Raw genomic sequence first — 14,256 nt, 5'->3', positions numbered from 1 at the left:
CTGGCAGTTCTGTAATCATACTTTTTTTCTATTTTAAAATAAGTTGATATTTTATTGGTATTTTATAAGCATCACAGCATCCACTTACTTTTTCTCTTTTTTTGAAAAAATTGGGGTATATTTTACATACAACAAAATTCACCCTTTCTAGTGTTCAGTTTTAGCAGTTTGACAAACATATATAGTGGCATATATATGTGTTATAGTCTTATATAGTCACCACCTTGATCAAGATAGAGAAGAGTTCCACTGGCCCCCAATTCCCTCCTGCTCCTTTAGAGCCAACCTCTCCCCAGTCCTTGCTTCTGGTCACTGATCTCTTTCTGTCCCTATAATTTTGCCTTTTCCTGAATATTACATAAATGAGTCATACTTTTATATGCACTCATTTGCTATTTTAAATCGTTCCCCATCATTCTATATATTTGTTACCCATTTTTATATTTATCTTTTGAATTCTACTACTTTAAGAGATTGTTGATATGTTATGTTCTAAGGAACCACACAGATAGTCTGTGCAACCTAATGGGTTCACCTAATGGAATGACAGAATCTCAGTGTTGGAAGACATCTTAAAGGTCACCTAGGTCAAATACTCATGCAGCCCATCTTTAGTGCAGTAGCCATTGAACAATGTAGCACCTTGTATTACAGTTTCCAATTATGTGCAGAAAGAGCCCCCTCCCCTTAGGAGTATCTTCATTCCCACCGGCAGCAGCCTTGACCAGATGACTTGCCCAGCCAATTGGATGTGAGCAGAAGTGAAGTGTGCCACTTCTGTGTCAAAAGTTTAAGAGCCATTGGGGTTCTGCCCATTCTCTTTTGCCTTTGTGATGAGAAAGGGCTGTCTCAGGGAGAGGCTGCTTCTTCAGCCTAGATCCTAGAATGAAGATGTGCATAAGAGCCACTGCTGACCTGTAGCCAACATGTATTATGGAATCAACCAAGAAATAAACCTTTGTTGTACCCCACTGAGATTTTGTGCTTGTTTGTTACTGTAGCATAACCTAGTGAAAGCTAAAAGATGCATATGTCCCATCCATCGGGTTGTTCAATGTTTCCTCACTGACAATCTGTGTCATTAACTTTTCTTGGCACCAAGGACTTCTCCCTGGGACACTCTTCCCCCAGATTTTGTATGGTTTAGTCCCTCATGTCCTTTGGGTCTCTGGCCAGTTCAGAGACTGATGCTGTCGACCCGGTATAAAATACACCACGTCCCCATTCCTGCCACCCTTCACCCCTTCCATCTGCTCTACTCCCAGCCCTAGCATAAAAGTGCCATCAGGGACTCTCTTTGTTTTTTTATTGCTACATTCCAAGTCAAGATTACGGCCTAGTATGCTATGAAAGCTCAGTAAGTACTTGTTGAGGAATGAATAAAATGAATACAGACAAAAACAAAAGTAAGTAAGCCTGGTTCTTGTTAATCTGGTATGATTCTTTTTGCTATCAGATAATAAAAACTATGTAATGTGGTATGTCTCCCCTTTCACTTGACCTCTAGTTCCAAACCTTCGTCTAGGATTCTTCTTTTCCTAATAAATAGCTTTTAGTCTTTCGTGCTTCTTGATTACAAGCGGCTTTGAATCCTCAGAATTACACAGGCATAGCTAAGTAAATGCAAACATATATCCATGAAAATATCGTAGGATAATTGCATTGTCTTTATACTCGTCTCTAACACATCAGGCCCTGTGACGGCCACTCGGCATGCATAGGACAGGCCCTCCAGTACCACGCCTTCCTGCTCCTCCAGTCTGATTTCCTGCCACCTTAGACTCCTAACCTTCACTTCAACAACAGCCAAAACTGTTCACAGGACTCCATAGATTCCATGTTCTTCACACCTTCTACTCTACACTGAATGTCCTCTTAACTTCTCTTCACTTGACTAACTCCTACTAACTTTTAAAAATTCCTTCATCCATCCATCTGTCCAGCCACCCACCCACCCATCCTTCCGTCCATCCATTCCTGAGCACTATTATGAGCTAGGCACTGTTCCAGCTCTTGGGCCCCATGGTGAGGCAAACAAAGATGCCTATTTCAGGGCTTACCTTCCAGGACAAACAATACAGATTATAGATACATTATATACAAATATCCTCCTCCACAGCACCAGGGCCAAGTACACGATGCTGCTTCCACTGCCCGATGCAGCTACAGTAAGCATGACCCATAACACTTAAAAAGAAGGGAGGAAAAAAAAGACTCAACCATTTCTGAGATTTTAAAGCTACATAGAAGGTAAGAAGTGCTATGGACAAAGGAAATAAAGGAATGCAGGTAGGGGAACAGGAGCATTCAGGGGCAAGCAGGTTTGATGCTTTCTGGGGAAAGAGGGCTTCAGGCAGATGGAACAGTGCGTGCAAAGGCCTTTGGGTAGGAGGACATTTAAAGAACACCAAGGAGGCCAGAGTGCCCTCATGCCGAGGCCAACTGCATTGAAAGAGAGAGCTGCAGGAGTGAGGAAGCAAAAGAAATTAGACTGAAGATGTATGTCTTGGAAACACAGAACTGGCCGTAAACATAAAGATCAGAAACATTCTCAGTTTCTGAGAGAACTGGATTCCCAAAGAGGCTGCAACTCTTTAACTTCTGGAAACTTCAAGCAACCCTTCAGCTCCCAAGCTTCCATAAGCCATACACAGACTGAGGAAGCCCCCAAAGAAAGGTATACATATTCCTCAACTTTCTCCTCAGATGTAGACAAGGAAAGTAACAGAGAGCAAAGAATCTCCCAGAGGCCAAGGGCCAAGGAGAACAGTGGCCAAGGCTGCTTCCCAAGGGATGCCCAATGGAGAAACCTCTCCCTGTTCTAGGTAGGGGGAACTTCAAGGTGACTGCCTACTGGAACGTTAGAATGGCTGTGGATAAACAAATTGTGGCATATTCTTACAATGGAACACTACTCAGAAATGAAAAGAAAGGAACTACTGATATCTACAACAACATGGGTGAATCTCGAAAACATGACGCTGAAAAAAGCCAGACATCAAAGAATACGTACTGTACGAATCCATTTATATGAAGTCCTAGAACAGACAACGCTAATTGATAGTGACAGAAAGCAGATCAGGGTTGCCTGGTTGGAGGGAGGGGGTTGAAGACAAAGGGGCACAAGGGATACTTTTGGGGATAATGAAATGTTTTAGGTATTGATTGTGGTGGATGGAGGTCGCACGGATGTATATAATTATCAAAACTCATTAAGCTGAGCACTTAAGATCCACACATCTTATTGTGTGTAAATATCAATTAAAACAACAACAAAACAAACAAACAGGAAATGTAATATCACTTGCACATGAAATTTCCTAACCCCAAAACTATTCCTACATCCTTTACCCTGTACAGACTTGAATCTGGAGAGTCAGAGAAAACCAGGGCATGTTTCCTGCCAGCACTAAGGGCGGGAAAGCCATCTTTGGCCTTAGTTTTTCAACTTGCCTTGAACCTAATTGCTTTTCCATGTTCACGTTAAGCAGTACTCCCTAATGTACTTTTGGTCATTAATTTAAATGTTATACTTGACTTAACTGGAATGGTCACATTTTGATATAAATCTCCTACGTAGCACATTTATATTCTCCATTTGTGTTGCCCACAATTAGTGGGTTATCTCGGCCTGTGTGATGAGAACAAGTCACGAACCTGAATCACGTCCTGGATATAGACCCACCTTTGCTGTCCCCTTACCCTTTTTGCTGCGTATTGTCACTTGCATTAAGGCTGTTTTTATCTATATTTTCTGCCTAAATCTAAAAAAAAGCAAAAATCCAACACGTTTGCATGAGTCTATAACGGGGCCTTTATTTTGCCACATCAAATAATCATCTAGTTCCCACACTAGGGCATTCACAAATTACATTTTTAGTACAGCTATCTGTGTTTCAAGACAATAAGTAAAATGAAAGACTTTTAAAGGAGTTTATAAAGTCTATGACAGAGCAAGCTTAGTCGTTTTCTTTCTTTGAGGTCTATGGTCATTATTAGTCTTTGTTCACAGATGTGGGTTTGCTGACAGTCACCTAAGCCAAACCCCTCTGCACATGAGACAGACAGAAGACACAGGCACGGAGGGACCCGGAGTCGTGATGGTGGGAGGTACCTGGAAGCAGAAAGGAGCTCTCGACAAAACTTCACCCACTTCATGTGGGGAGGACACAAGGTATTGAGGAGTGGGTCATTTCTAGATCTTATATGAGTTTAGAGCTTTTCTGAGCTTGAATCCCAGCCAGAACTTCCATTGACTTCCCTTAAAATAGTCAGAACCTAGACCCCACCTTTGGCATCTCTGAGTTCAGAGTTTATCTCAACCTTAGTGCATGCTCATAGGAAGTCCTACTGGTCTGTAGTTATCCCAGTGGACAGGCCAATGTACAGCCTGCCATACCCACTGTCCCTTCTGCTGAGGAGGGAGGCCCCAGTGTGTTTCTTAAGCATGTTGCCCATGTTCCGCACCACGTTATCCTGGCTTCCCCTTCCACCCACATTACAGCTGATTGGAAAGGAGTGGACACCTCCACGTGGGCACTCGATCTCTAGTCTGGCCAGTGACCTGTGAGGTAGCCTAGGGTAAAAAGGCTCAGCCCAACAGGAATTTGAGTTTTGAGGAGTCTGCATTTTAGCTGGACGTGGAGATAGGGATGAAGACAGAGATGATGGAAATAGAGCTAGCGATGGAGAGTTTCTGAAAGGTACATGAGTTGAAAAGATGCATATATTCAGAGGAGCCAAAATGGAACCAAAATTATGGGTTAGCCAAAAGTCAACAATGCAGTAGAGAAAAATCATGAGGAGGGATCAGGAGAAGATGGGAGACAGGCTTTCAGTCACCGTGGGAGTGGGGGATAGAAGCCTGCCAGCTCAGAGGGGAGAATGATACAGCCTATCGCCTAGTGGTTCACTGGATTCTCCAATCCCTAAACTTTATTCCAGGATCCCTGAGGCTGGGCTGCAGGGCTGTTCCTAGGATTCCACAAGATTTCAGACTCCTTACTCCTGCCTGTTTCCTTACAGGAAGACCCTATCACTGATTAGACAGGCGTGCATCTCTTTCTTGCATGGAAAGATCTGAAGAGAAAGGAAAAACAATCCTTAGTCTGTGCAGCTGGGTTTTTTGCAAGGCAATATGGTCTCTTTCTCAGCAACGCAAAGTTTTTGCTGGATAAAAATCTCAAGAGCAAGACCTTCAATCATGCTTCAATTATGCAAGAGAACTCCTCTTGGCCTTGGGGACATGAATATCCTAACAGAAGCAAAAATGTTCCCAAATAAGTTATCCTTTCAGTCATTATCCTCAGCTAGAGGCCAGGGGTGGTGAGGCAGAGCAGGAGAACCAATGGGTTCACTTATCATAGTCACGTGACTCCCCATCATCCTAAGATGCTCAGAATCCGGAGGAGCCTGTTGGAGGTGGTGGGAGAGTTCCAAGTGAATTTTGAAAAAACTCCCTAGACCAGCCTTCTTCAAACTTTAATGTGCATAAGAATCACCTTAGAGTCTTTTAAAAATGAAGATTCTGAGCAGTGGGTCTGGGGTGAAGCCCGAAATTCTGCGTTTCTAACAAGCTCCCACAAGATGCTGATGCCGCTGGTCTGGGGACCACGCTTACAGAAGGAGACGGTGCAGAGAAAAGCCACTCTCCGTGGAACATCATGTCATTAGTGCTCATTAAAATACATGCGTAAATCATGGCCTCTGAGGCTCTGAGAGCTATTCCATGTCACTTGGTTGGGAACGTAAATGAACCGACTCTCAATCCCTTTAGCAAAAAGGAAAATGCTTGGAACCTTATCCCTGAATTCCAAACCATTAAGAAAGGGACGTCAGTAATTCTTTTTTCTTAGCAAATTTGTAGGCTTTGAGCTAGAAGAGTGAACAGGCTGGGCATCAAGGTTGGAGAATAGTCAAGAGACAATTCCAGCTGGCTGAGTTGTTTCATGAATAAAACCTTAACACTGCATAGTGAAGAAAAGGAGAACCATCTAGAACTAAGCACATCATATGGAAACAGGCCCTACTTCAGACTAGGTGTTTAACACAAATGCCTCCCCATCACACTGACCTATCCAATCCATTTTATAAAACTACCTGAGAAAGTGGGGCATCTAACACAGAGAGGCAGGCATACCAGTTGCTTCCAAAGACTCTTAAAAGCCTTGGGCTAAAGTTGCTGTGCTCCTTGTCTAGGGGCGGGCCATGGGGAGGGGGAAGAGCCTTCCAGCGTGGCCGTTGACTATAGAAATGTGTGTAAGGACTCCTTCTGAGCTCTTGTAGCCCATTTACAAGATCGTCACCTTAAGAGAGGATGAGATTCAAGGACATCTAGGACTGGCTCAGTCTCAAAGTCAGCCAGGATCCCTGCAGTTGACTTTCTAGCCTGCCAGTCATCCACCCACCATCCCCACAATCCCACTACCTTCTGTGATATAACCTGAGAAGCTACACAAGCCATAGATACTGCCTACAGATAGCTGGGGCTGCAGTAGGTTCCCTAAAAGTGGCGAGATCACCCATGGGTAGGCTGCTGGCCAACAAGGTGACTAACCGGCATTGGCATTGCCTTTTAGGTGGTGGACATGGATCTTGGGGGCCTTGCAGGTATGCGACATTTCCCTTATTACCCTGAGTATTACACTTGGACTTCCCACAGGGTGACCCAGTCTTTCTGGTTTGCCTGGGACTTTCCTAGTTTTAACAATGAAACCAGTGAAAAGTTTTCCAAGAAAACTCCCAGTGCCTGGCAAACCAGAATGGTTGGTCCCCTCTCGGACTAGTGAGGTCTGGATGGTGAAGAAATCACATGGGAATATACGAAAGGAACAGACAAGCCCAAGGAAACTGGAAGATGGAACTTTCCTGGATCCTAGCAGTGTTTTAGGAATTGGGATTCATTCATAAGGATATTAAAGAAAAAGGTTTTGGAGGAGGGGCTGAGGTGTTAAAGCCTACTAGGAAGCTTTTCCTGCAACTGGCTGACTTGAAACTGAGAGGTGTTTTATTTTAACGATGTTGCCTCCTCCCTTCCAACATCATTGAAAGTTCAAAGATAAAGGGAGAAATGTTCCCTTGTGCTTGTGTAGTAGACAAGAGCTTGACCATCAACTCCAATACACTTCTGAGGATGACGCCAATAGGAAAACTGGGTGGGAAGCACCAAGGGATAAAAAGAGCTGGCATTCTTATTGAACTTACAGAATCAGGACACAAAACTTAGGATGCATTTTCTCAAACCAAAGGTGCCAAAAAGAACCAAATTCCAAACCATATTAATACTAAATTTGATATTTAAAAAAGAGAGAGAGAAAATCTTGTTGGAAGCCCACATTGGACCAGGCACTAATTTTGAACCCTTAAAACAACCAGGTACTAAAATCCTAAGAATACCAATCTGTAATAAAAAGATAACAAACCTGATTTTTTTGGACTCTGACTTCGGTGTCCATCTTAACCAAGCAGGATTAATTCATGACATAGGAGTTCCATGAGCTTATGTTTATTTATAATATTCAATATTCCCATAAGCACAAATGTTGCAAATGGAAGGCTGCATTTTGATAATGCCCATTTCTTCATTAAGATTTCATCATCCACCTACATTAAAAAGCTTCTCCCTACACGCTGTGGCTTTCGCTTTCACCTTGTTTATTCCTGCCTTATTTGCTTAATCTGGAGATCTGGCTTCGCAGGCACTCTCAAATTTGAAACAAGCAAAGTTTGCGCATTAGTGTGTCCTGGGCATGCATGATTTATGAAAGGCAGGTTTCTTGGCACAATTTAATGCTACAGAAGAGACTTTGTTTTAAACATTAAAGTGAAAGTCAAGAAGTGGCAACAACAGATGAGATATTAGAATATATAGCTGTAAAGAAGTTTGGGTCAAGAGTTAACCAATTCTTCCTTGGTCTATTTTTTAACCTGTGGACTGATGCTCTGACCAATTTAATAGGTTATAAGAAGCCCAGACATCTGATCAAGAAAAAGGTGCTCTTTCTTGTTATTTGGATAACTTACCCAACCAAACCCTCACTCTGCAAAAAAATGTAATTGCCAACATTTATATCAATGGAGAAAACAAACATCTTTGACCAATCCAAAGTATATTTGTCTTCTCTTTATTAGGCGTGCTAATCATATTCAGGTCATCATCCACCATCAAATTCTTACTTTTACAGAGTCCTTTATAAATAAATCTATCAGCCAGTGTCATCAAGTCTCTTAAAGTCAAAACGGCCATAATATCGAGAACTACCCTGAGTAAAATTGAGTCCAACCCTTGCCATATGCCCATGGAATACAAAGGCTCAATATACAAGTCTATGTTTCTCATTGCTAAACGTGACCTTAAATAATAGAATTTTTGTTTAAGAGTTATAACTAAAATATACTTACTAAGCAAAAGAACAATTAAATTAATCATTCTAAATGATACCTTGTATTTGAGATGTTTCAACCACTTCACACACAAAGTCATGTCTAACCTTTCTTCACAGATGGTTAAATTGAAGAAGTCATGAGATGATAACTCAGGTCCTCACAATAATTTTACTTCTAAGTTTGTCATTATTGCTCATAAATGCTTCCAGAAGACCTGAAAGCTTTCAAACCAGTGTTAGGAAAAGAGGACCGATAATGCCCATGGCTTGAGCAAGCTCAGGATTCACAGGTAACTTGTAACTTTGCTTCCTACATAAGCCTGCTATAACCTTTATGGTGGAAGCAACTCTGAACCACACTCAACATTCAGGCCACTTGTCCACTTCACAGAACTCTGGCCAGTGGATAGAGCCCTACACGGCACATGGACACACTGGGTTACCTTGTAGATTTTGCAATGGCAGAGTCATAATGCCTCCAGCTGCAGCTGCGGCTACAAGCCCTTGGATGTTGGTGAGATTCGCAGTAGGCAGTGTGAGGACCAGACCTTGTTGCCCTCCTAGCTGGCCGGCCATGTTGAAGGGGATGAGGATAGGCTGGTTGAGGGCTGGCGTGCCTCCCGGCATCACGCCAGCCACAGCGGAGGCTAACTGCGGTGCCGTCAGAAGAGGCTGCAAGGAAACAGAAAATCCCAACTCACTTTCCAGTGGAAGATTTTATTTGCGTTTTTGGAAGCTTCCATTTGGTTTGCACTTCCTCTGAGGAGCTCAAATATCTTTAAAAGTAATACCTTACACATATATAATTCTTTCAATGAATTTTCATTTGATCCAACCCCTATATATTTGAAACTTTCTGCTAATTTATTCTGTGTTATTCCAGAAAGAACTCACTGGGATCGGGGATTTGTTTTTTTGCTTCAAAAATAGCAATAAAATTCCATTTTTATCTATTAAATTAGCAAAAATAATGTAAAAGATTTACTGATTGCTAGTAAGTCTGTAGTGACATTATTATGTGGACTTAGGACATGTACCCTGGCGTGAGCCTTTTGGAAAGCAATTTGGAAATTCATATCGAGAGATAAAAAAATATTCATCCCTTTTTGACTCAGAATATATCCCTGGGCTATAGCCTGAAGACATAATTCAAACAGAAAAAAGATAAATGTATGAAAATATGAATTACATTTTAAAGTACATAAATTTTGAAAAACAGTTTGTTACAAGACTAAACTTAATAAGATATTACATAGTCTTCAAAATGGATCATTATGACATCTCTTTAGAGAAATAGAAAATGGGGCTGGCCCAGTGGCGTAGCAGTTAAGTTGGTACGCTCCGCTTTGGCGGCCTGGGGTTTGCTAGTTCGGACGCCAGGCATGGACCTATGCATTGCTTATCAAGCCATGCTATGGTAGGCGTCCCACATATAAAGTAGAGGAAGATGGGTACAGATGTTAGCTCGGGCCAATCTTCCTCAAAAAAAAAAAAAAGAAAAGAAAAAAAAGAAAAATAGAAAATGTTTATAATATGAGAACACATAAAATAAACTGGATAATAATCAAGCAAACAATGAAATCATTATTAAAATGGTAAAATTGTATATGTATAATGACAAGATCTAAAAAGGGATATAGAAAAACAAAAATATTGGATGTGGCTAAATTTTAAAATCTCCTAAAATTTCTTTTGTTATCAATCTAACATTCTTTGCCCAGTTAAAATGGCATTAAAAATACATGTTAATTTCCACTATTTGTCCAATAGCCATTGTTTCATAGGGAAAGGAACCCTCATAGGTGTGCTCTTCGGGCACCAGACATATCTGAGCTTGATGTGGGCTCTTGACGAGGATGACAATGGAGGGATTCCCACCCTGGCCAGGCCAGACGACCTAGGGTCATTGATCTCAGAGTCCTGGATCCAAGACTTTCATCGCACCCTTGTGGGAGCTTTGTGAGACATGATCCCACGTCTATTTTCCTTCTAGAGGAACCAATACAACACTCTTCTTGAGGGCTTTTAACTTTTTTGTTTTTAGTGCTTCATGATTCTATAAAGTAAAAGGTAGCTGGATAGAGACATGGTACAAAGCCCCGTATCTGACAGCCAGCACTATTCTAATGCTGCTGTGTGCACATCAGCTCCGTCATCCCACCAAGGAGATGCAGAGAACTTCACAACTTGCCCAGAGTTCCCTATCTAGTGGGGGGCGTGGTTCAAGTCCAGGCAGGTGGCCCCAGAGCCCAGGTTTCACCCCCTTCTCATCACACCCTCTCAATACACAGAACAGACTTAGAGAAGGGGGGCTGTTCACTTGAAGAATGGGGGGAGGAGGGCTGAGCCCACCCCTGGCCATTCCCTACGGTCTCCCTTCAAGGCCCCTTCCAGGGAGCCCTCTGAAGAAGCCCTGGGGCTTCAGGCAGCCAAGTTTTAGAACCATTGCTCCAGATGCTGTGAGCCTGGCTCCTAATTAATATATTTGCCAGACTTTGCTAAATTCTCACAAAGTAACTGAACCTCTCTTTAAAAAAAAATAAAGTTACTCTAAAACACAAAAATAAACATACTTTTTAGCAATAAGTATAAAATTATAAGCCGGTGCTCAGATTGCTGGTGTAATATCACTGCCAATAAAAATATCACAGTAAGGGGCCAGCCCGGTGGCACAGTGGTTAAGTGCACACATTCCGCTTTGGTGGCCCAGGGTGCACCGGTTTGGTTCCCGGGTGTGGACATGGCACCGCTTGGCAAGCCATGCTGTGGCAGGCATCCCACATATAAAGTAGAGGAAGACAGGCATGGATGTTAGCTCAGGGCCAGTCTTCCTCAGCAAAAAGAGGATTGGCAGCAGATGTTAGCTCGGGGCTAATCTTCCTCAAAAAAAAAAAATCACGATAAGAGGGAGGGCAAACGTGTAGTCCTCAGACTGCACACAGGCCACAGATTTTGGAGATTTGGGCCTGTAACATTTCTTTAAATTGAATTTGCAGGCTTTAAGCAGGGCATGAACTTTCTAGTTTGTCATAGCGCCTGCCACTTCTCACTGTCTGGGTCTGTCGTGCTATATATATAACCCAGAGGCTTTAGAGTTTGTCACCCCAGTATGTTCACACACACACACGCACACACACATACACACATGCATGACGTACGATGTCATAGCATGAAATTAGCAAGGATGTGGCTGCAAGAAGCCAGCAAAACTCCCTAAGCTTCCATAAGAGCAAACGTCTCCCCAGGTTTCCCGTCCTTGAGCACAGAGGCATCTGTGCTTTGAGATGGATCTTGGGCTCTGAGGCCATAGGGAGATTTGATGGCGGCTGGAACGAGAAAGTCAAGACCAACCCATACTCTAAACTTGGATTTTCAAGCTTTGAGCTGGTGAGTTGACAAAGCACTGAAAGCGGTTAATTTCCAGGAACAGCAATGACAGCAAAAGAGAGAGAAGGGCCCAAGAATCAGCTTCTTTGTCCATAAAAGCTGAGCGAACTCTGAAAGCTCACTCTAAATGACAGAAGTTAAAAAAAAAAAACCAGCCCAGCCTTTCATAATTGTGTTCTACATCTCCATATAACCACACCAGGCTGCAAAAAACAAATATTGGACTTTAAAAAATAATGAATGTATTTCTTTATTAATGCAGGAGCTGCATGTGATGTACAGTATTGTCAAACCCAATAAGCTGAACTTGCATTAAAATTGCATTAACTTTTTTATATTAAATCACATCTTGTATTTCAAAAATGGCTATAGTAAGGTTGAAATAACTTAATTTTCTTCACACTCCAGTCATTAAAGTTTTACTTTCCAGAAAACTGCATGGTAACCAGCAGCACCATTGTAGTGGGTTTTCAAAAGAAAAAAAAAGTTTCCAAATGATTAAAACCAACATTGCCTTTAAAAAGTTCTGCAAACACATTTTTTTTTCCTTGATGGTATTTAATAAATAATGTAGTCATCCAGCTTCCCTTACAAAAATTTATCACCCTCTTTGCTCTGTTGGAGTTAATTGGATTTAACTCATTACTATTTATTTGGTTATTTATATGGTTAAATCATCCTAAATGCAGCCTGTTGGAAAGCACTTGAGACATACTGACCTGTGGCCCAACCGGGAATGGGGGGTGGGTCTGACTGCCCTGGTGTTGGTCAGGAGTGCCAGGATCTGAGAGTGCCGGGTTTCCTCTGGCCCCTGCAATTCAAAAGAGAAGTGCTCGCTTAATATGAGATCCAGCCCGGGAACTGCACTTGACCCCATTTTCCTGTGATGTCACATAACATTAAGGCACAGATGATATGCCAGCGTGGCTCATCAATAGCTCCAGTGCTCAAATCACTTGTCAACTGCATAAATTATGCTAATGGACATTCAGGATGGCCCAAGTCATTGCAGGAGGTAGAAGGCTATGACAGCTGGGAAAGTGACACTATCATCAGTCACGCTAATAGGCTTGCATTATGTATCAGTTTGCGTGGGGTACGCCACTGCATCACATGTGTGGGAAACTGCATCCTTTACATGTAGACTGGCAACAGCTAATCTAATTTCCCAAAGGCGGAGAAAGCATCATCTCAGACACGACCAAGTACATCTATATGATCCCTTAATATGGCTTTGTACCCTTAAGCCCTTTCCCCATACACCCTTCAGACACTGACTCTTAGAAATGTGTTTTCCTGAAAACAAAGCCTTTTTCAACGTTGCCTTACGTAATGTCCTAAAAATACTATAGACCTCCTTAAGCAAGCTTCCTGGGTGCTAACTGAAAGAGTAGGAACCCCACGCTTCCTCTAGGGAGCCCCACTATGCTAAGGATAGAATACAACTTACTTCCTTTGCTGGAGTCCTATTGGATGCCGACGCATGAAAAATGAAATCCCACCAAAACAGCCAATCTTTCAGACCTTCTTAAACATTCTGGTTTCCCCATGTGAGCTTATGTGCTTTGTCTCAGGACGAATCGTAGCAGGCAAGATAGTGGCAATGACAATAAACACACAAAGAAACCAACAAGTAAATCTAGAGGCATTTTTGAGGGTTTTTAGTTGTTAGTCGGTAGCTTTTGTTTTCTTGGTGTTTGAAATCTGATTCCAAGCCATTCCTAACAAGATCTTCATTCCTGATGTTTTTCCTGTGAATAGCAAGTGGAAGACAATTCCGGCCCTGTTTACCGGCATGCCATGGATGACCAAGAAAAAAAGATAGGATTCTGTCACACTTATAAATTTTAAAGCAGGTATTATTGGCTCATTTAAAACAAATTCTTCTATATATTCTCCAAAGGGATAGACTTATAAATAATGGAAATGTGGAAAAAAATACTTCAGCACATTAAGTTCCAAATAAAATTGACTGCTACATATCATTCAATTCACTTCTATCTCCACAGCGATGTGTCAATCAGAACAGCATTTTATAACAGGATTAAGCAATAAATGTGCAAAGCCATTATGCAGAAATCTGAAAATCTGATTAATTTGTAATATTTTTGGGGGCAGAAAGTCAGGAATGGACATTGCTTGGGGAATACTTACAAGCATTCTATTGAAATTTCTAAATTGATTTGGAACAAACTAATAAAAACGCAGACTTGCTGACATTTTATGAAGTGAATTCTGTCAAAATATGTTTGGCATTTTAATGATCACTGTCATTTAATAACAAGAGTAAGATGACCCATCATAAGATGCCACCATCAATTTCCCCATAACGTGGAGACTTTTCTTCTAAATTTTTTATATGTGATTTACTTACTATGCTTGAGTAGCAGGGCACTTGAAACAAGAGGTGCCTTACGCAGCGTAAATCTCATAATTTCCGTTCTTACATACCCACATCCTATTTTGCCTTAATATTCTCAGCAGA

The 14,256-nt window shown here is 41.8% G+C and overlaps 1 protein-coding gene across 8 annotated transcripts in view; it reads right to left on the bottom strand.

The window, feature by feature from the left end:
• The window catches only part of POU6F2 (POU class 6 homeobox 2), a 459,108-nt gene that overhangs the window by 239,993 nt on the left and 204,859 nt on the right, over positions 1-14,256 (bottom strand). For all 8 annotated transcript variants that reach the window (XM_070615457.1, XM_070615454.1, XM_070615451.1 and 5 more), the window contains exons 3-4: positions 12,491-12,582; positions 8,828-9,056 (exon numbers count right to left, since the gene is read on the bottom strand). In XM_070615457.1, coding sequence (XP_070471558.1) covers positions 8,828-9,056; positions 12,491-12,582 — 321 coding nt within the window. The remainder of the gene's footprint in view (positions 1-8,827; positions 9,057-12,490; positions 12,583-14,256) is intronic.

Source organism: Equus przewalskii, chromosome 4, assembly GCF_037783145.1.
Source record: "Equus przewalskii isolate Varuska chromosome 4, EquPr2, whole genome shotgun sequence".
In the NCBI taxonomy this organism is placed as follows: Eukaryota; Metazoa; Chordata; class Mammalia; order Perissodactyla; family Equidae; genus Equus; species Equus przewalskii.
Note: the sequence above shows the minus strand (reverse complement) of the source record. Positions and strands in the feature narration are given on the sequence as shown.